Source organism: Gopherus evgoodei, chromosome 3 (assembly GCF_007399415.2).
Source record: "Gopherus evgoodei ecotype Sinaloan lineage chromosome 3, rGopEvg1_v1.p, whole genome shotgun sequence".
In the NCBI taxonomy this organism is placed as follows: Eukaryota; Metazoa; Chordata; order Testudines; family Testudinidae; genus Gopherus; species Gopherus evgoodei.
Window position 1 is genome coordinate 71,527,600 of NC_044324.1, and position 25,038 is coordinate 71,552,637.

The 25,038-nt window shown below is 40.7% G+C and overlaps 1 protein-coding gene across 3 annotated transcripts in view; it reads right to left on the reverse strand.

Moving 5' to 3' along the window:
* The window catches only part of PHIP (pleckstrin homology domain interacting protein), a 337,941-nt gene extending 316,752 nt beyond the window's left edge, over positions 1 to 21,189 (reverse strand). For 2 of the 3 annotated variants that reach the window (XM_030555793.1, XM_030555789.1), the window contains exons 1-6: positions 20,890 to 21,189; positions 20,744 to 20,802; positions 20,622 to 20,651; positions 20,442 to 20,501; positions 7,646 to 7,796; positions 7,462 to 7,560 (exon numbers count right to left, since the gene is read on the reverse strand). In XM_030555793.1, the coding sequence (XP_030411653.1) occupies positions 7,462 to 7,560; positions 7,646 to 7,796; positions 20,442 to 20,501; positions 20,622 to 20,651; positions 20,744 to 20,802; positions 20,890 to 20,932 (442 nt within the window). In that variant the 5' untranslated portion in view covers positions 20,933 to 21,189. Of the gene's footprint in view, positions 1 to 7,461; positions 7,561 to 7,645; positions 7,797 to 12,715; positions 12,790 to 20,441; positions 20,502 to 20,621; positions 20,652 to 20,743; positions 20,803 to 20,889 lie in introns of those variants that run through there. The other variant, XM_030555794.1, reaches the window with a different exon arrangement.
* Positions 21,190 to 25,038: the final 3,849 nt, after the last annotated feature.

The window sequence follows — 25,038 nt, forward strand, 5'->3', positions numbered from 1 at the left end:
ACTGATGTCTTCTTTTGTAGATTATTTGTGAGAGGATGCCTTGTCTAGTAATTTTACTGACTTCTTCATTCATCTTCATAACTATGTTATTCCCAATATTCGTCTCAGACATTTGTGATTAAATGCATCCAGGTTTTGCATCTCTTTCTTGGTAAGTTGCCATGTCTCACTGCTGTATGTTGCGATGGCAATAACTGCTTTGTACACATTCAGTTTTACCTTGAGGCAGCTGTTTTTGAGTTCTCATATGTTTGTGTGTCTTCTAATGCAACATTTACCTTCCCAATTCTTATTATTTTCTCGGAAGTAGTACCATCAGCCAAGATGGTACTTCCAAGATACGTAAAACTGTCCACCATCTCTAATTTCTCTTCTTCAATTTTGATTTCTATCCCTATAGTCTCCATTAACATGACTATACATTTCTTTGCATTGCATCTCAAACCTATCTTCTCCATTACTTCTTTTACTTGGTTTGTGCATTTTTGTAGTCCACTGCTCTTATCAATGAAGATGACAATGTCATCAGCAAATTCTAGATCAAATAGCCTAGAACTGTTCCATTTTAGGCCATATGTATCACTGTCACATTATTTTAATCCTTTTGTTTCCCCCCAAAATGGAAAAAAATGGATTGAATGCTGATAGGGATGGTAAAATGCTCAGGGAGATTAGAGAGGCTACCAGAAAACGCAATGATAATGGTGGATTTCAACTATCCCCATACTGACTGGGTACATGTCACCTCAGGACAGGATGCAGAGATAAAATTTCTATATCATAAATGACTGCTGCTTGAAGCGGATAGTTCTGGAACCTATCAGAGGAAAGGAAATTCTTGATTTAGTACTAAGTGGAGCACCGGATCTGGTCCAAGTGGGAAACCGCTCAGTAACAGAAACCATAAGGTAATTAAATTTAACATCCTAGTAGGGGGCGAATACTAAAGAAACCCCACCATGGCAGCATTTAACTTCAAAACAAGGAACTACACAAAAATGAGGAAGCTAATTAAACAGAAATTAAAAGAAACAGTCACAAGAGTGAAATGCCTGCAAACTGCACTGAAACTATTTAAAAACACCATAACAGAGGCTCAAACTAGATGCGTACACACACGCACACACACTAAGCCCTAAAATAAGTCAGAGGACCAAAAAATGCCACCATGGCTAAACAACTGAGTAAAAAAGAGACAGCTAGAGGCAAAAAGAAATCCTTTAAAAAATTGTAAGTCAAATCCAACTGAGGAAAACAGAAAGGAGAATAAACTCTGGCAAGTCAAGTTTAAAAGTTTATTAGAGGGCAGGCCAAAAAAGAATCTGAAGAGCAACTAGAAGGCACTAAACTTAATAGTAAAAAAATGTTTAAGAACATCACAGGGGTGCCATTTCAGGTTGGGGGGAAGGGGCACAACTTTAATCATGATTCCAGAGGCTACTTAGGCACTTTTTTGCAGATAATTGGGGGAATGGGGGGGAGACAGAGAGACCAACCATTATAACTCAGAGGAGTGCTCAGCTCAAAACATTTGAAAACTGCTCAGGATGCAGGCAAGGGATAGCTAGGGTCTGTGTGCAAGCAGGGGAGTAGCTCGGTATGCAGGCAGAGGGAGTGCTAGGGGTTGTGTGCAGAGAGGGGTGTAGCTCAGGGAGCAAGAAGGGAGGGGGTAGCTACTGGCGTGTGCTGTGGTGGGGGCTTAGCTCAGGGTGCAGAGAGGGGCTGTGTCTGAGGGGGTGCTTGCTGGGGAGCCTATCCATGCACTCAGTCCTTAGCTGGCACAGTGGGGAAAGCGCTACTCCTTGTGGCTGTGTGTGTACCGGAACAGGCCATGCTGTCGTACACAGTCAACATGGCCACTGGCACCCAGTGGTTTCCAGGCACAGAGGACTACATCAACCTGAGCCTGGAGGACACGGCAGTCATTACACAGCTCACCACCCCGATACTAAACATTCCTCCCTTGGGGAGGGAGCAGGACCAAATTGAAGGCAGAAAATTGGGTGCCACTCCCCACATATCATTTCTATTCTCCCATGTATCCATTTTGGGGGGCACTGTCTCCCCCATACCCCTTCAATCTCCATCAATGCGGGGTGAGGGGGGGGTGCTACCCCTGCCCTCTCTAAATGGTGCTGCCCCCGGTACATCAGAAGCAGGAAGCCTGCCAAACAATGAGTGAAGCCAATGGATGATCAGGGTGCTAAAAGCACACTCAAGGAAAACAAGGCCATTACAGAAAAGCTAAATGAATTATTTGCATCTGTCATTACTGGAGAGGATGAGAGAGAGAGAGCCACACATCAAAGGAATGGCTCAGCTGACAAATCTGAGGAACTGTCCCAGACTGAGGTGTCAAAAGATGTGGTTTTGGAACAAATTGATAAATTAAACAGTAATAAGTCACTAGGACCAGATGGTTTTCACCCAACAGTTCGGAAGGAACTCAAATATGAAACTGCATGTAAGCTACGACTTAAATCAGCCTCCGTACCAGAGGATTGGAGGATATCTCGCATAGCATCAATTTTTAAAAAGGCTCCAGAGGCAATCTTGTCAATTGCCAACCAGTAAGCCTAACTTCAGTACCAGGCAAACTGGTTGAAACTATAGTAAAGAACAGAATTATCAGACACACAGAAACACAATTTGTTGGGAAGAGTCAACACGTGTTCTGTAAACAGAAATCATGCCTCACCAATCTACTAGCATTCTTTGAGGGAGTCAACAAGCATGTGAACAAGGGTGACCCAGTGGATGTAGTGAACTTGGACTCTCAGAAAGCCTTTGATATGGTCCCTCACCAAAGACACTTAAGCAAAGCATGAGGTCATGGGATAAGAGGGAATGACCTCTTAAGAATAAATAACTGGTTAAAAGATAGGACACAAAAGGTCAGAACAAATGGTCAGTTTTCACAAAGGAAAGAGGTTAATAACGGGGTCCCCTAAGCATCTGTGGGACCTCTGCTGTTCAACACATTCATAAATGATCTGGAAAAGGGGTAAACAGTGAGGTGGCACAGTTTGCAGAAGATACTGAACTACTTAAAATAGTTCAATCCAAAGCTGACAAAAAATTACAATGGAATCTCATAAAATTGGACAACCAAATGGCAGATAAAATTCAATGTTGATAAATGCAAAGTAATGCACACTGGAAAAATGAATCCTAATTATACAGTCAAACGGATGGGATCTAAATTAGCTAGTACCACTCAAGAAAGATCTTGGAGTCACTGTGGATAGTTCTCTAAAAGCATCTACCCAAATGAACAGTGGCAGTCAAAAAAAGCTAATATTAGGAACCATTAGGAAAAGAATACGTAAGAAAAATATCATAATGCCACCACAGAAAACTGTAGTACACTCACACCTTGAATACTGTGTCCAGTTCTGGTTGCCCCATCTCCAAAATGATATATTAGAATTGCAACAGGTACAGAAAAGGGCAACAAAAAATGATTAGGGCTATGCAACAGCTTCCATACAAGGAGAGATTAAAGAGACTGGGACTGTTCATCTCAGAAAAGAGACGACTGAATGGGGACATGATAAAGGTCTATAAAATCATGAACAGTGTGGAGAAAGTGAATAGGAAAGTGTTATTTACCCATTCATATAACACAAGAACCAGTGGTCACCCATTAAATTAATAGCCAGGTTTAAATCAAACATAGGATGTATTTCAAACAGCACACAGTTAACCTGTGCAATTCATTGCAAGGGAATGTTACGAAGGCCAAAATATAATTGGGTTAAAAAAAAGAATTAAATTCATGGAGGACAGGTCCATGAATGGCTATTAGCCAAGATAGTCAGGGATGCAATCCCATGCTCCAGGTGTCCCAAAACCTCAGACTGCCAAAAGCTGAGGCAAGAAAACAGGGAATGGATCACTCAGTAACTGCCCTGTTCTGTTCTCTCCCTCCACGCATCTGGCACTGACCACTGTCGGAAGACAGGATAGTGGGTTAGGTGGATGATGGACTGACCACCATGGCCATTCTTATGTCCTTAAAAGGTGCTGAATTAAGTAACACGAAGGAAGGGGGAAAATAGACAACTCAAACATTCTAAATATGTCACAATGTCATATACTGCATTATCTATATCAGAGGTGCTCAAACTGTGGTCCGCAGACCACCAGTGGTCTGTGAGCTCCATGCAGGTGGTCTGCGGATAGTTCCCTCTAAGGTGCGCACGTGGGCAGCCACACATGAGAGAATGAAGGGCCACCCACCTAATTAGTGGCACCACGCAGGCATGGCGCCACTAATTAGGTGCCCTGACCCTGGAGAAGACGCACATGTAAGGTGAGGTGGTGACCTTGGGGGGAACAGAGGGTAGGTGGGAGGGAGCAGTGGGGTGAGAAGAAAAGGGGGGGGAATTTGGGACATGAAGGGCTGCAGCGGCCAGAGAAAGAGGTGACTTTCCCAGCTCCAGGGCTGCGACTGCCAGTAAGGCCACGTCCACACTACAGAGTAAAATCGAAATTAATAAAATCGATTTTATAAAACAGGTTTTATAAAATCAATTTTACGCGTCCACACTAGGGCACATTACTTCGATGGTGTGCGTCCATGGTCCCAGGCTACCATCGATTTCTGGAGCGGTGCACTCTGGGTAGCTCAGTAAAAGAATGGGACCAATAACTTCGATTTCCATCCACACTAACCCTAAATCGATATAGTAATATCGATTTTAGGGTTACTCCTTTCGTTTAGCTGGAGTACAGAAATCGATTTTAAGACCCTTTAAAATTTATTTTAAGTGCCTTGTAGTGTGGATGGGTACAGCGTTAAATCGATTTAACGCTGTAGTGTGGACCTGGCCTAAGAGATGGTCCTCCCACCCTCAGCTCTGTGGCTGAGGAGAGACACCCTCCCCCCACCTGACCTCTTTCCCAGCCCCAGCTCAGGGACTGCCGCAGAGTGAGAGAGAGAGCACATCCATTGCATTAGAAAGGTAAAACTACTGATATTAAAATTGAGTCGTGTGCTTTTATTTGTAGAACAAAAAACGTTCATTTTTTTTTTTTATATAGCACTTTTATCCAAAGTGCTTTACAACAATTAGCTAATGGTACAAACAACATTTGGAAAGATCATTAAGTGGTCTGCCGAGACCCTCAGCAATTTTCAAGTGGTCCATGAAAAAAAGTTTGAGAACCACGCATATATATCATTATTAGTCCCTGGAATGGTGTAAATGCTAGTATTTATATTATTTACAGTGTAAGAACGTTCAATTTCTGTTGTGCAGAAAAACTGTCGCATTAACAACTTTTGGTTTCAGTTTAACTAGCAACTGCTGAGAAAATATTTTCTTCATTTGGGCTAGTTCATTCAAAGCTGAGAAACTGAGTTGAAAAAGCAGGAAAGCTTGTTTTCCTCTTCCAGTCTATGAATAAAAACCAGGTGGGAGAAGATGAGATCTAATTCTAAAAACATAAGGACATAGGGCTAGATTTCCAAAAGTATTTAGGCACCCAAAGGTGCAGTTAGGTGTCAAGTGGAATTTTTCAAAAGCATCCAACTGCATCTTTAGGTGCCTAAATACCTTTGAAAATCTGACCCACAGAGACCAGAAGCAATCTGTCAATTCACTAACTATAGTTAATACTTCCTTCAATAAATCAGTTAATATGTTTTGATAAGCTTACATAAGAAAAAATATCCAACACATTTAAGGCAGTCTTATTTAACTAATAAAAGCAATTTTTCAATGCTGTTTTTGTACATTTTAAATCAACTGAATTCCCATCTACACGCAACTTAACACAAATACCAAGAATAACTTTTAGGATCTGAATAAATCTATGTTAAATTATGAGAGTCCTTAAATAAGCATGTATAGACATAATGTATCCTCCTGGTTAACAGAAAGTACCAAACTTAATATATGGGCTATATGGTGTTCCAACAACATGTTTTATACTTATACTAACTAATGAAAATGAACCTTTCTTTAGGAAATAACTAAAAAGTAAATTCAAAACAAGATTAACATCAATTACTTAAATCAGCAAGCAAGAAATCTTGATTTAAACAAGTGTTAAATCAATCCACCCTTCTGTTGTTTAATATACATGGCCTGAAAACTTATTTGAGAGAGGTCCCCATTTCAGTACCGGAAGAGCTATTGAGAACATCTGGTAGAACTTGCTTCCTAGATTTACGTTTGTTTTGTTCTGTCCCCACCTCCCATATCCTTCCCCCCAGCAGGTTCCAAAAAAAAGATTTTTTTTCCTGTTTTAAATTTAGTTTCCCTCAAGAAAAACTTAAATTTAAACAAGTCTCTTTCCATTTATGTCATCGTTGTAAAATCAATGTCGAAACTGCTCTTATGTTGACATCTATCACTTTTACTGGACAGTTTACAATGGAGGAAGAGAAGACCAACTTGATTTCTTAAAGTAAGAGGAATCTAACAACTCATTGAAGAACTCGAAATATTGTTAACTCAGTGTTAAACCTGAAGAGGTTCTGGGTAAGTTTTCACTCACTGCCAACATACCTATTTTCACTGAGCTATTGTCCTTATGGAATGGGGAACTATGGCAGGACTGCATGAATGGAAGCTTAAAATGTGACATTTCTGCTCACTGCTATCCTTTCTACAACAGGAAGAGACTGAGGACTCCATGAGTTCCCTCCTAAATCATGTACATCTCTTTACCTCCAGGAGGGTAGGTGAAGACAAAACAACTATCCCTCATTACAGGCTGAAGGCTAATGAAACACTTCCTCAGTGACAGAGTGAGAACTTCAAAGTAATCACAGAAGAACAAAAAAGAAGAGAAAGCAAAATATACCTTTCTACACTTCTGTTATTCTGCCATTTTGCAACAGAGAGATAACGTGTGCATGTTCCATGCTATAGCACAAAGCAAATCTGGACGAAACTAAGAAATAAGCAAATGGGACTAAACAGTCAAAGCAGAGAAACAATATTCTCTGCTACAAGGCCCTACACTAAAAAAAATCTCTTCAAAGAAAAGAATTCTGGCAAGCAGCATATACTATTGTATTTTCCAGAAGTGGAGACAGATCATGGTGTCTTGAGTTCAAATAAGTGATTAACATGATAGGCAATCCTATCTGCAGCTTATTACTACTTCATTTTTGCAACCATGTTGTCAGCTAGCCAAATATTGTTTGCTTGTTGTTATAATTTTGAAATATTTTATTTAAATTCATACCTCAAAGCTCAAATAAAACAAATAACTTCAAAACAGGATTGATAATATTGGATCTACATTGTAATCCTGTCATGTTTAAAACAGGATCACTGACAATCCTAACAGAAATAACGGTAGGCACAAGGTACATGGCACATAAGAGAGTAAATACAAATACACCCGTTACCCAACTATCCCACCAATAAGAATTTCTGCTGAATTTACAAATGCTGCACTAGCAATGTCATACTTTTCAGTGTGATAACGAAATTGACTTACCTATGCTAGGTGGGCTGCCATAGTTTATTGGTGACTCTGGAGGCCTTCCACAATGTAATGCAGCAAGAGCAGATCCCTTCCACACAACATGTTTGCAACCTGTTTACAAAAAAATTACAAACATGAAAATACAGCATGAAGTAGTGAAAATGACATCTTTAAGCCCCCTTGTGAATTTTCATACTTTTATTTGTGCGAAGCAAAGACTGTCTTCCAGCTCCTAATAAGCTTTGCACTCCAGGGACACTTTGAGGAATTTCCTGCTCTAGAAGTGGTCCAAGTCGATGGCATATTTGCAGCAAGTGATCAGGGGCCAAGTGTCTATAATACTTCACCTATTATGTGACAGAAAAAAAAAACGTGATAAAGGTGAACTCAATCATTTTTGTACTATTACTATTGAAGTCCTCATTTTCTTGTCAAGTTTGTTACCAAAATTCTTAACAGAAATGAGCAAACTAAAAAACAGTTTATAACTAAACAAATGATCAAAACAGATAAAAACCTTTAAGATGGTAAATTTACTCCAGCTGATACTAATTAATTTCCTCTGTTCAAAGTATACCAAGCGTATTATAAGCGCAGTGCACGTTTACGATTTTGTAACTTACATGAATAAGAGAAAGCATAAAGCAGCTCTTCAGTCATTGTAGGTAATAGAAAAATGCAAAGAATGTGTCCAACCTCATGGTTTAAATATGCTTCTGATCAATTTAAATTACTTGAAACAAAATGAGAAATAGTATTGTAAGATATCCTGATACTCATACAGTTCTTAGAAAAGTCACTCTATACTCAAAGAGTAAGTGCTGCAAATTTTGAGATGATTGACTGTATTCTTCATACATAAAATAGAGAGCCAACCTCAATGTTAGTGTAAAAAAACCTCAGCCTTAGCTATGAAGGCATGACCAGTATCTCTGTAATTTAAAATTTTAAGTATAACTTTCATGAGTCAAAAAAGTTTGAGTCAAATAAATTTTTAAAACCCTATTATACACTATTTATTCAAAGAAATCCATGCCTTGGTGAAATAAGGAGGGGAAGCCTTTCAGGTTGATTTAGAGATCACATACTTCTTGTCAATTGTGTGGCACTGGCATCAAAGCACATTTGTAACATCGATCACATATGCTTTATGACAGCTGTTTGATTTTAATATCAACCAGTTTAAAACTAGATTTTGTCCAGAAAAGGCAAATCAAAGTCCTTATCTATTTTTTGAACATCTTAGATTACGGTCAGATAGGTCTTTTCAGTGCTACAGGATCAACTTCAAATATACTTATATAAGTGACCACAATAAATCCTATTACAAACTGTTAATCCCGCTATTAACAAATAATGTCTTCTAATATATAATCTACTGCTAGCTTAAAGCATCTGAAAAAAAATCAAGAAAAATATCACAGTTTTATTTGCTTCATATATACATTCTAATAAGAGTATCTAGTGTGTACTGGTTTCTTGTTTCAATAATAATCCTGCATCATGGTTTTATATTTATTTGTGACAAAAAATCATCCTAGATTATCTCACAATGAAGCTTGTGTGTTTTGTTATACTGTAACTGCAGAAGGCCATGACTGACATTTTAAGGAGGATGAACATTGCTCATATTCCTACACTGTACCCAATTAGAAGGAACATACCTTATTCTTCTTCAAATGTACTACCGTCTTGCTGACATGCTGTTATCATACTTTGTATTGCAGTCATTTATTAACATACGAGTGCTGAACTACAAAACTGACACTCTGAAAAGCCTTATTTATACGAGAATTATTTTTCACCATTTTAAGATCTGATGGAGGAGGAAGGAATTTTTCTTTTGTTGTTCTCATTTGAGTCATGTCACATTTATAAAAACCATTGTGAATGACTTGAATTCCGACTAGCTTTGAGGTGAGATATGACTTACAACATGCAATTGAAAAATCCATATTTAAAAGTTACACAAGTAGCTATATAAAGCACAATAAAGCACTGCATAGATTCATCTCACATTCATTTTTTTAAAGTACACATGACTTCAGACACACACAGTTGGTGTCAACAGGACAGCAAAAACACCAGAGAACTCAAGCACTTCCTTGCCATGATTCATTATTCTAAACACACATACACTTTTTTTTTTTTAAAGAATTAGTGTTCTGAGACATCTCTGAACTTGTTTCAATAGAAAAAGGTAAAAGAACCCAAAGAAAATTATAATTTTGGGTGCTTTAAAACACTACACATCCTTGGCTACGACCAACATTTAGAAGTGTGTGCAGCTGATTCTAGCTATGATTCCCAATCTTGTTTCCTTTTTCTTTATTCCCTTTTCTCCCTTCCAGGAACTATACTTGGACTGTAAGTAAATAATGCCCACTTTGCAGCTGTATTTGAGATCAAATACTTTCCATTGGCAATGAAAGTCAAATCTGAATCTATGTCTCCAGAGAAGAAATACTAATACAGTATACTAAATACCGATTAGCCAACTCCTCCCATCAGAATACGGTTTGTTTAAAAGTATTATTTTACTCAGTTAAGCACCTGGGTACTACTTAACTTCAACGGCCTGAATTTAAAAAAAAAAAAAAAAAAAAAAACTGAAATAGAAGATTGAAGCTTGGAGTCCAAGGTTAGCCTTGAAACATACCTAAGCTCCAGCCAACCTACTTCCTGAATCAGATCTCCTTTTAGTGATTTTTGTCTTGTACCTGTATCTGTTTTATAAACCACTATAAACAAAAACAAGGTCTAAACATGTACGATTCTAAAAAGTGACATTTCAGAAGTACTTTAGAAAATGAAGACTGTTTGTATTAATCTTGGCTCTAGTCACTACAAGGTGGTGCTGTACATTCTGCAAATACACCTAACGCCCACCATGCAAATTTCCTTTTACTCTAAATCCCAGACCTCTTTTGTGCAAAGACAATTAATCATGACAAATTAGTTAACAGGTTTTATGCTGCAGATAAATGTCAGCTAAGAAATAATAATTTGTATTGGTTACCAAAACAGTATTTTAACCTAATTCTTGGACACACTAGTGTAATATTAGTCAACTAAGTCAGAAGTCTCCTAAAACAGGGGTTCTCAACTTGTTTCTCTCAGAGGCACCCCTTAACATGCGTACAAACTCCAGGGCCCAGCAGGGGGTCTCGACACAAGCCGAGTTTGACTTCCATGAGGGGAGAGGAGGAGGGCAGGGACCAATAGGGCTCGTGCCACCTCCGTATGGCAGGGTCCAGGGACAGAATGCCACCTCCAGCCCGATTCACCTTAGCAGACCACCAAGTTGTCTGGGGTTGGGGGACGGGTGGGGGCGCAATCAAAAATTATAACTCAAAGGTTGGGGAGCTTAGCTCAAAAAGTTTGAAAACAGCTTAGGGTGCAGGCCAGGGGGGTAGCTCAGATTGTGTGCAGGCAGGGGGGTAGCTCAGGGTACAGGGAGAGATATTGGGGCTATATACTGGGAGGGCTCCCATGTGTTCCCCATTCCCAGAGGGGTCTGCCAGCCACGGAGCCAGGTCTCCCCACCCAGGCGGCTCCCACTAGCTGCCTCTGTGGGAGCAAAGGGGGCTGCCAGCTGAGGAGGAGCTGCAACTCAGGGCACCAGCAGGAGGAGGGAACGCTGCCGCTGCCTGCTCCATGGCACCAGCCATAGCAGCAGCTGCCTTGAACTGCCCAGCTCCAGCTTCCCACCTCCAACCTGGTCAGGGGGTAGGGAGAGGAGATGAGGGGGAGGAGGTGTGGAGCTGCCCACCGGGACTGCCGTGCTCTTGCGCTGCAGTTTCGTGGGTAGGAAGGGACAATGTCCTCCATGTCCCCAACTCTGTCCATAGGCTCAGGGCTTCTGCCTCAAAAGGAGCACCAGGGCTCAAGGCTTCAGTCCTGCATGGGGGTAGGGGGGCCACACCAGGCATCAAGGCTTCAGCCCCATGGCGGGGGAGCGGGGCGCACTAGGGCTTGGACTCTGAGTTTCAGCCGCAGGGCCCACAGCCAACCTTGAAAGAGCTCACGGACCCCCAGTTGAGTGGGAGTTCCTGTAACCACTTCCTTTCCCCTCAGGTGTAAGCTTATAATTATAGGAATTAGTATTACTCAGGAAGAGTAGCTAAAGGAACAAAATGTGTAGTGGAAGCATATACTGGGACTCTTTGCTTTGCAAATTGGGAAAAGGAGTAGACAAATGCAACCAAAGAGCCAGGACGTGGGGGGTCTGACAGTCTGATTGATTAGGGGAGTAATTGAGTCAAACGCAAAGGAATAGGTGGATTAGAAAGTGAAAACCATGGAAGGGAGGTCGGAGATTGAAGCAAGAGGTTGGGTTGTCTTCTAAGAGAAAGAAGTTTATGGAGTGGGAGTCTGGAGGAAAAAAAAAAGTGTGACTGCGCAGAAGACAGCAAGAAAGTGAAGAGTATTAAAGGAAGTATGGTAGCAGTAAAAGAGGAATTTAAGGGACTAATTCTTTGTGAAGACTAAGTGAGGGTAACTAGTGGGGGGGGGGGAGTTGGATGGAGTCAGCCAGAATATCCATATGGGAAGTGAAGTCATTCACTGTAAGCATACGGAATAAACATCAGGAAGAATGAGCAGTTGGGTGACAGCTACAGAAAGGGAGATAAAAGCCTATGAGGTGGCCTGCTGAAGGAAAGGGCGTGCAAACAGGGAAAACAAAAAGCTGAATGCAACAAGAACAGTTGCAAAGAGGAACCTGGTAAAACTGCTCTCAGAGTAGGCAGAAGTGAGCAGAAAAAACACCACACTAACGAAGATAATAGCTGTGAGACGCCAAGTCAGAAACAAGTTACATACAGCAAGACAAGGAGGTAAAGAGACAGGAAGATAGAAACTTGTCTCTATCCTGATGTCTGACAAAGCAGAGGAGAAAAGGGGAAAGAGAAAACAAGGGATGAATATTTAGATAAGCAACACAATATGGCTCTAAAAAGAGAGCATTGTATGATTCAGTATTTGGCATCATAATTTCAACATAAAATACACGTAGTCTACAAATAATCTGGGTGGGCAGAGAGGGTTCCTGCCAGGCCTATGAATACTATCTAGATTATGAGATTCTAGCTGGATACCTTCCTTCTTGCATATCACCACAAGAATAAGAGGGTCTTGCCAAGTCATCTTGGATTGTCACTGATACCTCCGTGCACCCTCACTGTTTTCAAAGGAACTGCACAGATAAGTGATGTAACTATATTAATGATGAACAAGAAATAGAATACAGTGCTCTCACTCTTACCTGTGTTGGCTCTGCCAAGCTATTGCAAGTAGAGAACATGTTTTGTTTTGTTTAAACACCAAACTAAGCAGACTCTAAAACACAAACAGGAATCAGATGTGTTAAGTAATAAGTGCTATTTTGTGTCAGTTTTCAGACCATAACCATAAAATAATATTTTCTAGATACAAAGAGTGTTCCCATTGTCAGCTCTGTATTTACCAATACTATCTAGGACCAAGGTGGACATATACAAAATGCAGCTACTCGGATATTCAAACGTCCAGGACTCTAATATTAAGTTATTATAAACCCATCCTCCAAAGCAATACCGATACTGAAACATTTTCCAAAATACTGGATTATTTATTTCTATGTTAACAGTGACCTGAGCTAACTACAATTTTATCAAGAACTTCAACACAGAAAGAATGATCTAGTGGACTCAATTTCCTCAGAAAACTGGTTTTTTTTAAAAATCAGTTACCTATATTTCAAAGTCTGGATCTTTCCAGCCATCTTTAACCACGTTTACAACCATACGTATATTGCCACACACTGCATCAAGTGCTACACAAAGCAAAAAAATGAATTAAAGCAACTGTCATACTAGAACAGACCATCAGCATCTTATAACCAACAGCCAGTGCCTAATTGCTTCAGAGAAAAATAGCTGTTATTGCAACTCCTAATTTTAAAGTGTTCTTATTCTCCCTCTGAGATGCTTCTTGATAAGAATTAATTTTCACATCTGACGTATCTTCTGATTTATATGTAGGCTAAATAAAAATGGGGATTTGGCTATAATACACTACAGGGACATATTTTCTTTTAACTTGAGATTACTTTTACTGCTAATGAAACAGAGCTAACTGGAACCAACTGTCCTGAGACCACACAATTTTTGTCCTATTGCAAACATAGGAAATTTGCAGAAAGTTGGAGTATTTAAAATGTTTTAACATAAGAACATTCAGGCATTCATCTATCTAATCCATCCCCCTGTGCTGAGGCAGGATTAAGTATACCTAGGCCATCCCTGATAGATGTTTATCTTAAACTCCTATGATAGGGATTTCACAACCTCCCAAGGTAACTTGTTCCAGTACTTAACTATTCTTAAAGTTAGATAGTTTTTCCCAATATCTAACCTAAATTTTCACTGCTGCAAATTAAGCCAATTATTTAAGATACACAAATAAATCTAATTCGCTTCATCCACAATTATAAAATTTTGATATACATTTTCTTATTCAAGCATTTTGGAATTTTAAAATATTTAAAGTTAATTGAGTCCTGGTAAGAAATACTAGATAGACTTTAGTTTCCAAGATTATCTATTTATTCAAAGTCCTAACAATGTTCCTTAATCAAGATCAGAAGGAAACAGGAGCAAAAGGGTATTTACTTTCCATAGACATTAATCATTTATATAGCAACAAAGAGGTGTTAGGAGCTTTAATTGTTGTTGTCATTAAATGGGAAATATCCCTGTCCTAAATTTACTCTAGATTATATAAGAATCTGTAACTCTCTGACACTCCCAGCTAAAGCGACTGTATGGGAGTGATTTGTATGATGCGAACACTTGTCTAGCAGAACTAAACTGAGGACATCTAAACTCACATACAGTGAACAGCAGCTCCAGATGGGTATGATTTTTGTCACACTATCAATAAGAGATATCTGAACAGTGACCTATTATCATTCCCCTACACCTTTCAGAACCACTTTCAAAACTTTAGAGACAAAGAACCATTACTGATAAATGTTATCTAGCAAATATTAGCAAGTTATCTGGGATGCAACAAACATTTTCTTTTGTTTTTCTAGATTCATTTCTCTGAAAATTTCATTTTTGTCTACTTTACACCATGCAGACATCTGTACAGTGCTAGACTTCCTGAACGAGCCATTATCATCTCAGCCATTTATTAAGGGATAAATTGTCATTAAACAATAATTGCAATATTGTCCAGAGGCCAGTAAGCACTGGGACAGACTCCATTTTGCTAGGTGTTGTACAAACACAAATCAAATACAGGGTCGCTATAGTGCAGTTTACTATCTAACGCCGCAACCCACCCCATGAAGATTCAAGACACGTTAGCTTTATGCACTGTATGTAATCTCACTCCAAAGGGAGTGCTCACAGTGCATAAAGTTAAGCACATGGGATAAATCTTTGCAGACCCAGTGCCTAAGAAGGTTATTCTATGGGCCTTAAAGCGTATATCTACCCACTTTCACTTTGAAAACAAGGGCAATACAGATAATACTGAGGACAGATAAAGACTGTTAGTAAGACACAAGAGTCCCAGCTCTATCATTGCATCCTCTCCCAAAGTTGGTGTGGACCCCACAATGTCACTGCTGATTTGAGGGAAAGGAAATCAGACATATAAGAAAGCAGCTGAAAGGGAGAGAACTGCCTGAAAGTCTCAAAGATGAGATGAGGAAGTAGGATACTAGATTTTGATTCGCTGCAGTGGCACAGCTCCCTTTCTGTCTCCTTCCCATAAGCATTCCTATATTGAGCTTACAGGATGTTAACATCCTTCAGATAGCTAATCTCCCCATGAGCCCAAACTCGCCTTAAACAGCTTCCTCACAGCACTCAGAGGATGAAGAGAGCAAGCTGCAACATCTATGATCCTGTAATCAGCCTTCAACCAAGAGTTCTGTCTCTGTCCCGGCCCCATATAAAGATAGTCTAACAGAAACAGACTTTAAAACCTACCTGTAGAACACAATATTTTAAAAACAAAAAACACCTGATATTTACATAGCAACTACACGCTCATGTCACAGACTGAGCACAGCTCAACACACCAGCTTGCTGCTAAGAGCGGGTGACAGTCTTGCTTTCTCCTTTGTCAAGAGGAGACCTACAGAATAGCAGGAGGCAGCAAGAGGGAAGGAAGCACCCCTGCAACTGCAGTGGACCAAAATCACTTATTGGAACCACATAGCTAGCTACCATGGCTGAGCAGCTAGCTACACATACACACAAAATAAGGAACAAAGTCCTTTTGCTCCTTATCAAGTGCATTCTTTGGGGAACTGGCAGTGCATCTTACCAACAGCTGTTTCTGTTCTTTTCACCAGAAAAGCTCAGTCTTCCAACAGGAAATGGAAGTGAAGACTGAGAGAACATAAATAACAACCAAAAGCTAGCTATGAACTTTATTAAACGTGCCTTGATGTTTTGCTCCTGCAAAACTATTTGTCTCTTCCTTAGCATTTGTACAGCAAATGGTATGATGGACCCGATTGCTCAATTAAAGCTCATGTGTTTTTGTGAACTACCATGATACAACTGAAAACTATAACATCAATATTAGGAAAGTCAGTCTGACACTTGGGAGGAAAAGACTCTCTAGCAAAGAACACCCACAAAGCTTAGGCCACAAATAGGTGTTTTTTTGAAAATACCATTACAGTAACTCTTCACTTAGTCATCCTGATTAACTTTGTTTAATTGCTGATTAGAGAACATGCTCATTTAAAGTTGTGCAATGCAGCCGCCTACTTTGTCCACTGCTTGCAGGAACAGCCCCCCGTTGCAGCTAGCTGGTGGGGGCTTGGAACCAGGGTGGACTGGCAGCCCCCCTATCAGCTCCCTGCTCCCCTAAGTTCCCTGTGCAACAGATGCCTAGCAGGCTACCAATTAATAGCAGTTCAGCTGTCCCTCCTCCCACTGCCACGTGCTGCTCCTGCCCTCTGCCTTGGAGCTGCTCTCAGGAGCCTCCTGCTTGCTATGCAGAAAAGGGCAGTAGAGGGGGGCTAAAGTCAGGGTGTCCCCCTCCCCTCTACTCCTGCCTCCCCACTTACCCTTTCTCCATATAGAGCACGGTGGGGACAGAACATGCTCAGGACAGCGAAAGCTTGCTAGCAGCAGCTGCTGTCTCAACTTCCTTATTTTTTTTAAAAGGCAATGTACTTAAGAGTGGGGTCAACATACTTAAAGGGGCAATGTGCATCTCTCTTTCTCTCCCCCACACACAGGGTGTGTGTCTCTGTCTGCCATGCTGTCTCCCCTCCCTCCATTCGTGCTGCCTTGTAGAAGGTGAGGCTATATTAACAACAATGCATTAACCCTTGAGGGCTAAGCCGAATGCTAACTCATCGTTTAGCAGTAAGGCATTCCCCAGGAAATATCCCACCCTCTTACTTCACCATCTCAACCAAGCTTCACAATCATCATTGCTGTGTATAGTATTAAATTGTTTGTTATACTTATACTGTGGGGGGGGGGGTGTAAAAAAAAATGTCCCTGGAACCTAAACCCCCTTTCCCCCTCCCCCTTTACATTAATTCTTACAGGGAAATTGGATCAGCTTAACATTGTTTCGCTTTAAGTCGCATTTTTCAGGAACTTAATTACAACATTAAGCAAGGAGTTACTGTATAGCAAAATATCTGTTTGAATTATGAAAAAGGAAGCTAGATTGAGTTTTTTGAATTTATGTATTCTCCTGCAGTGTTGGAAACCCAAACAGCAGAATATTAGTGTATCGGAAACAGACAAATGTAGTTTCACTATTCGAGCAAGCAATAAATAAAAAAAAAAAGTGGTGACCAGTACATTAAATTTTGTAACTTGTTTGAATAATTTTAAACTTTAGCAATAAAATATGTAATATTTTAAGGCTATGATTTTATTAAAATCAAGAATTAACAAAGAAAACATTCTCCAAGAAAACTTTTTAATAAATCCAAGTATCTGATAAAACTTAAGCCAGAACACTTAATGCATTAAGATGCTATAATATTCTTGTTTAGGGTAAATCTGCACTAACTTTATAACAATTACAAATCCACACAAAGCAACATTTAAAGTCAAATTCCACAAAGTACTGAGTAACCTCAATTTCCTTTAATTTCTGGAGTTACTCATTTATCACATTTTTGATACTTTTGGTTCCTATTTAGCTTCTTTCTACCCCTGCCTTTACTGACTTCAGTGGGAACCGGGGGCTTTCAGGTAAGAGACTGATATTGGCACATGGCAAAGGATGCCCACAACACTATTTGCATCAGTAACCTTTTCAAGCTCACATTTCAGACTTTTAAGAACCAAAACTAAAAGAAAGACACCAGAGCTGACATTAAAGATTGATGTCCAACTTAAATATTTACATTAAAAGGTATTTTAGAGTTAAGAGAAAGCAAAGAAAGCATCTTAAACGACAAATCAAAAGATTTAAAAAAAAATCTGAATTGGAACTGTTTAAATTCAGTAAATCCATTTTTTTCTTAAATACTTCTATGCTGATACACTGAATGCCAGGTTTCAGAAACCAACACGATCAAGCAATACAGTTAAGGCATACACTCTTGTTTAATTAAGGAAGGTAAGAAATAAATGAAAATACTACCTGTTTATGGCCTTTCTCCTCCCTCCCTTACTTTAAAGCAAAAGAAAATCATGCAAATACTTATCAAAAATATAAGAGGGTATTGTAAGGAATGTACAGGTGGGGGAGACTAGTAGCAGCATTTCTCCATATCCATGGAAGTCCTACAAACATTTGGGATTTCACTGATTATAGAGAACCATATTCCACTCCTCCTCACCCTCCCGAATGAAAATCTGCATATTATGTGCTATTCAATAATAATACTGAGTTGGTATTTATTTATTCTCATCTCCCTCTGCAGGAACCCTCTATGCTCCAAAAGCATGATTTCCCTGATGCCTGTGAATCAGAGGCTGTACCCTGTCTCTATATATTCCTCAGTGTGTTTCTTCCCAAAAATCCTGCAGTGGCCCCACTACTGCTAGCTCCTTTATCAATTCTGCTAGTCCTTTCCATGATTTCCTGTTGTCACTTCTTTTATGATGTCCTCCATAACCCCATACATATCCTTCTAGCCTGCCACCTCAGAACTAGCATTTTCAAAACCAATTTATATTATACTGTGATGAACACAGTTTAAAATAGTGTCTCATAATTTCTTTATTATGTTTTTCTCAACATGTTTTAAAAAACACTATGGAAGATTAGGAAAAGCTTATACACATAAGTATGAGAATGTAAATAACAAGCTGAACAGCAAAAGCTCCTTCATGACCACTGACCACATGTAACGCATGCTCTGAAGAAACTCACTAATTCAATATTGTTCCAGCTACCACAAATATCCATTAAATCTATGTGCTAAAAATCATTATGAAATTTAAGTTGAAATAGCTTGTAACTGCTAGCTACAAAGAACAAGTAACTGCTATTTTTAAATACGTTGTTTCGAGTTCCCTTAAAAGCAAAATATCCAGCTTGCTGGTCTACATTAGTTAAATGGCTAACAGTTTCAGTTTTAAACCTTGAAAAGAAGCATAAGAGCAACATTATCTGTTTGTTTTACATTTACTAGGCACATCTGAACAGCTATTATAAATCTGCAGTTTGACAGCATTTTTAAATGCTTCACTCCATCATAGAGTTTTTATAATTAAGACCTGCAAAGACTTATATTAAAATTTTTCTACCACAAGCATCATCAAGATATTATTACAGAAATGCTTAACTTTATGAGCATAGCCCCACTGAAATCAATAGTATTATTCTTGTACATAAAGTTAACCATGCGCATACGTCTCAGAAGGACTGAGACCTACAGCTGGTCTAATCAATTTACAGGTTTGTCAGAACAATGTTGCTTTCTGAACTGACAATATTATGAAAACACATAGGGCAAAGTTTTCCTCTCAGGTTGTCCAGAAATTTAGACCCATATTAAAATAACTATTAGTGGATAAATTGCTAATGCAGACAAGGCTTACGCCTTTTGGCCACAGTTTCACGAAAACCTACAAGTCACATGTTGCAAAACATGGTTGAGCCCATCCACAATAGCAGCTTAACACCAATGCACCTACACTTGAGCAGTATTACAGCTACTAACTTTTCTACTGTAGATGCAGTCAGAGTGAAAGCAACTTACAGGGAGAGCAGAGCACAAAAAATCCAATCTTATGAATCTAGCAACACAGTGCCACCCTATAAATGATATAAATGCTCCCATGACAACATTCTGTTGCATGAGCTGCATGGAGTCAAGAGATAGTGCCTCAGAGCAGAAACCTGTCAATGAAGTTGCCATCCCAGGCATGTAGGAAAAGGAGGCAAATACCATTCTGAGAGTTACACACACAGATAGGCCTCTACAGAAAGCAAACTTAAGCTTTCTGAGTTCGGGGTACGGCCCGGTCAATCAGCCAGCAGGCGACCATCCTCCTCCCCCACCACATGTGTGCACCACAGGTGAGGATGTGGGGGATATTCGGAAGTTGTGGGGTTGTGATGCAGCAGCTCTGAGCCTTTGTGTGCGTGAAGCAGGATTGCAGAGTACAGCGCCCCCGTCTCCTGCCGGCCAGGCTGGCTCCGACAGGCTCTCTCCGCTCGCTCCTCCCCTCACTGCCTCCTGCTCTCCCTGCACAACATCCATGACGTACCTTTATTTCTAGCACAGTGACTCTGGGGCTCTCCCATTAGGACAATTGTTGTTATTTACCCTCACTCCGGGACCCCCCAGTGGGGGCTTGCCCCGGGGCAGCAGCCTCCCCTCCCCCTCTCACTGTCACTGACAAGGGGATCAAAGCTCCCTGAAGTTTTTTTCCCCTCTTTTCCTTTTTTTTTTTTTTAAGTTGCAAAAAAAAATTTTTTTTGCGGGAAATTCAATTTTTATTGGGCTGCTCGGAAAGTTTCCCCGCCGCCTTGCGCCGGCCGGCCGCTCGGCTCACCAGGTTCTCGTAGCTCCGCGGATGCTCCTTGCCCGTCCAGTCTGTGCGCTTGGGCAGCAGCTAGGGAAGAAAAAGCACCTTTCAGTCACTCACGGCCGCCCCCTCCCCGAAAAGCCCCCGGCGCCCGGGCCGGAGAGAGGCCGCAAGCGGGGCGAGCGCGGGGCGTGCGGCGCCGCTTACCTCCTTCTCCGCCACTTCTCGGATCAGGACCTGCAGCAACAACAAAAGGGGGAACGGCTGTGAGTGCGCCGCGAACACCCCGCCCTGCCCGGCCCCCCAGGCCCCGGCGGCGCCATCCCTACCTGAGCCGCTTGCTGGCAGGGTCCGTCCTCCAGAAAGCGGGCGATGAGGAAGTAGAGCTCTGCGGGGAGAGAGAGACGGTGAGCGGCGGGCTGGGCACCAGCCATTCCGGCTCCGCTGCGCCTAACAGCCCGAGCCCTCCACTTACCCGCTCGCAGCTCCGCGCTGTGCCTGCCGCCGTCCCCGGACATGGCGAGCCGCGCTCGGGCCGCGCTCCCCGGCGGCGGCGGGGCCCTGCGAACGCGTCCGCCCGCCCGGTAGCTGTCACTGTTCGTTGGGCAGGAAGAGTCTCGGCTCCACCATTCAACCCGCGGCCGGGAGGAGGAAACAACAACTCGCAGGCAGCAGCAGCAGCCCGCCGCCAACGCCGCTGCCGCCACGGCCGAGCCACCGCGAGCGAGCGCGATCCCTCCACCCGGGGAAAGAGTCCCTCCCCCTCCTCGGCCCCTCGCGCCGCGCGCGCGCGCCCCCTGCCCCGGCACCCGCTCCCCAGCGGCCTGCTCCGCGGCCCCCGCCGCTGACACGCCCAGAGAGGCGCGAGCGCGGCGCAGGTACGAGCAGGCCGGCCGGCTGGCGGAGAAGATGTCGGAGCGGCAGAGGCAGGGTGGGCGGGGAGCTCAGCTGAAAGGCGCTTTCTCTGTGCGGGCTGGGAGGAGGAGGGGAGGCCGCAGCGGAGGGATACGACGTACGCGGGGGGAGGGGGCCGGCTGCTCGCAGCAGGCAGGGCTGGAAGTTACCAATGTCAGGCTAGTCGGCAAATGAAGTAAAAATGCCCCGCGGGAGCCCTGGCCGCGGCAGGCGAGGCAGCCCCCCGGGGCCATGGACGGTCGGGCGCGGGGCGCCTCTGTCCCGATGCTCTCACGGGGGCGAAGGCTGCGGATTTGGCGGCTGTCTGTAAGTTGCCGCGCCCGGTGTGTATGTGCCAGGGGCAGTGCCAGCCCGGCGTGACCCTGTGCGAGGTCCTGCTCGGGGCTGGCTCGTCTTGCTTTTGGGGAAACAATGATGCCCCGGTCTGTAAAGTTGAGCAAACCCCTGTGCAGCTTTGGTTGGGTGCCGCCTCGCTGGGAGCCAGGGGAAAGGATCTTTAAAAAGTGCTCGTAGACCTGGCTTTTTTTTTTTTTTACTTAATGCGCCTTTTAGGAGTTATTACTGCTGCTGGCGCATCATACACACTGGATCAATGAATCTTCAGGTTTCCAGGAATCTTTGCAAGAGAGGGAATACCGTGAACATGAGGACATGCGAAAGGTGGTGATAATTGCAACCTAGGACTGAACTGGAGGTAATTTATGGGTGGATCAATAACATGCGACGGTTCTTGAAACACTATTAGACAGTAGCAAGCGTGATTTGCGATTAAATAATTTAAATTGTGTATTTATCTTGCATTAACTTTAAGTAATGATTATGCCTCAGATGAGAAGATTTGTTCATCGTTACTTACTGCTTAGAGTCGGGCACAAAAACAAAGCTAATATCCAGCCTTGGTCAAACTGACCTCTATAAAATACTGTGTTTTCTATCAGATTTACATAAATGATAAATAATGATCGGCCTTTATGATCGGTCATGCAGCTATGCTTTTCGGATCGAGTTTGGGCCTTGTAAAAATTAACACAGTTGTAGACAATGAAAATGAAATTCAGCAGCAATGGATGTAAACAAGGAAAATGGACATTTCTTAAACACACTGATTAATGTTACCCCTCAGAAAGCACATTTGGAATTAAAAGGATATAAAAATTAGACAGGAAAAAAGTCATTTGTAATCAGAGAACTTGGACCTTTCAACTGGTGAAAGCTTTTTAAAATTAAACCATATTTCTGTGAAACTGATACAAGGGGCTTTAGAGGTGGAGTTTTATGTCAGTCGCCAAGGCCCACAAGCCAAACCTTTGGAAGCCTAGAATCTTGCCTAGCCCCTGCTGCTCTGTGCTTAATGTGGTGAGAAGGCTTGTTGCAACCACCCTTTCTTTAGCTTTATTATATGAATATCTGTGAGAGAAAAGAAGTTAATGTCACATTCTCTGTGAAAATATAATATATAAAAATACTTAAATGGGCAACTGAGCATCTATTCTACTTACTATTATTGCTTATCTGGGTTTATCATGTCCTAAAAGTACTAAAATTGTAACCTGTATTTTACTGTAAAATATGATTATGAAGTAAGCTAGTAATTCTTTATTATATATTTACTTCTCTACATATTGGAAATAAAGGTATTGTAACAGGCCTGATCAGTTTTTCTGTAACTTCGGTCGGTCATCTGTTTTCTTCCAAATAACTGTATCTCCCTTTTACCATTTTCCTAGGACAGTAACTGGCCTACATTTTAACCTCTGTCTCTTAAAATAATGCTTCAAATAATTGTCATGATGGTGTAATCATTTACTATCAAATTTTTAATAGTTTTTCTTTTTTAGAAATGCAAAATATATATATTGTAATTCTGACTGTAAGTAGTGTTAACAACAAAGGATTACATGAGTAATGTGATTAACATTTTCTAATTATTCCATGATGTCTGTATATAGTGAAGTTTACCTTGTGTATGATATTGCTGTACCTATATGTCAGGTATATTAATACTTGAATTCTGAGAGAGTTTTTATGATGATGGAAGGAAAACTATGTTCCTGTTTTTGACAACTTATGTAATAACTTTTCTGATGCAGTTCAGAGAACTAAAATTTTCTTATTGCTATTATCAAAATTCCAAGGATTCAGTCTGATAAACACAAGATCCATTTGTGCTATTGCATTTTAAAATTCTTATTGCAGATGCAGTAAGATAATTGGGGGGGAAGGATTAGTTGGGTTGGCTTTATTTTTTTTAACACATGTAAATCACACTTCATGAGAAGATCTGGAATTATTTCTGTTTGCTGACGCATGTTGGAATGAGTTTTAAGAAATCCTGCTGTGGTAATAAACATTCCATTAACTTATTTTCAAGGATAATTTTGCAGTGCATTCTCCTTGAACTCACTGAGTTTTTTTTTTATTTTCTATGCAGGAAAAAAAATCCCTATCTCTGAATTTTCACACTGTGGCTTACTTGCAAAATAAAAAGGACTATTTCAAAGTATGTTCTTGTCAACTTACATTATCCTTGATCAAAAATTATTTTAGTTCTGCTATGTCATTCAGATTCTGTGCTTCTTTAGAGGGGGTTTCTCTTCTGAGGTCTGAATTAAAAAAAAAAATCATGGAATGATTTTGCCTTTTCAGATTGAGATTATTTTACTTTAGTAACAATCTCACCATTTGATTACTTTAATATGATTAGTAATGGACTTAAGCACGTCAGAATTTGTTATACCCACATACTATATCTTTTTTAATATATAAACTGTAGCTGGTAATACTCATTTTTCTTGTGTTTGTTTTTTTTAATGAATTACTGTTTTCATCAAGAAAATAGGAGTTTAAAAGCAGGAGTAAAGTTTATATATGTTACACTATAATTTTGTAAATTGCAAAATCCATACATCAGTTATGGTCTGAGCCCTTGAGCCTCAATTTTTGTGTGTCCAACTTCACTAGTGTAACTTTCAAAGGGTGGATGCGCAACACTTTCTGAAAATTACATTCTCGTAATGTGGGTACCCAAACTCACTAGTCACTTTGAAAATATTGGTGTATTTTAGGACCTCTTGTACCCGTCAGCATTTTTTTACGTATGTCTTTATGTGATGCAATTTCAGCATGAGTTTTAGCTATATTGATGTAGCAGAATTTTTTTTTTTACTCCCCTCCACACTTCATAGCTGTACTAACTCTCATTCAGGTTTAACTTCATGCAACTGTGGATCGCAGGAAATTATCAAACATTTTGGTGGCTGCAGTGTATTATATTTTTGTGTCAATGTGATTTCTATTTTTGTGACATCTAATCCACAGCTTTATTTTTCTATGATAAACATTTTCCTTATAAATGGGGTTCAAAAATTAACAAATGACACATGAAATTGTCTAATTAAATTTTTTTTATAGAAAAATTATTTTAAGCACCAAACTCTGCTTGCTGAGAGACATTAACTTAAGTCTTAAGCTTCCTAAATTTGTTGTCTTTTTTATCAGAAGCTTCATTCATTATTTTCTTACTCCTGAAACAAACCATTATCTTATTTATTGTATTTTAACAATTCGAAAGAGTGATATGTAGGTATGTTTTTTACAACACTAGTTTGAATAAATTCTACCTGATAAATGTTTGTTTTAACAGTGTATAAAGTGATAAAATAATTTCATGTCAAAGTGCTAAAAACCATTTGTTCACACTTGGAAGTCA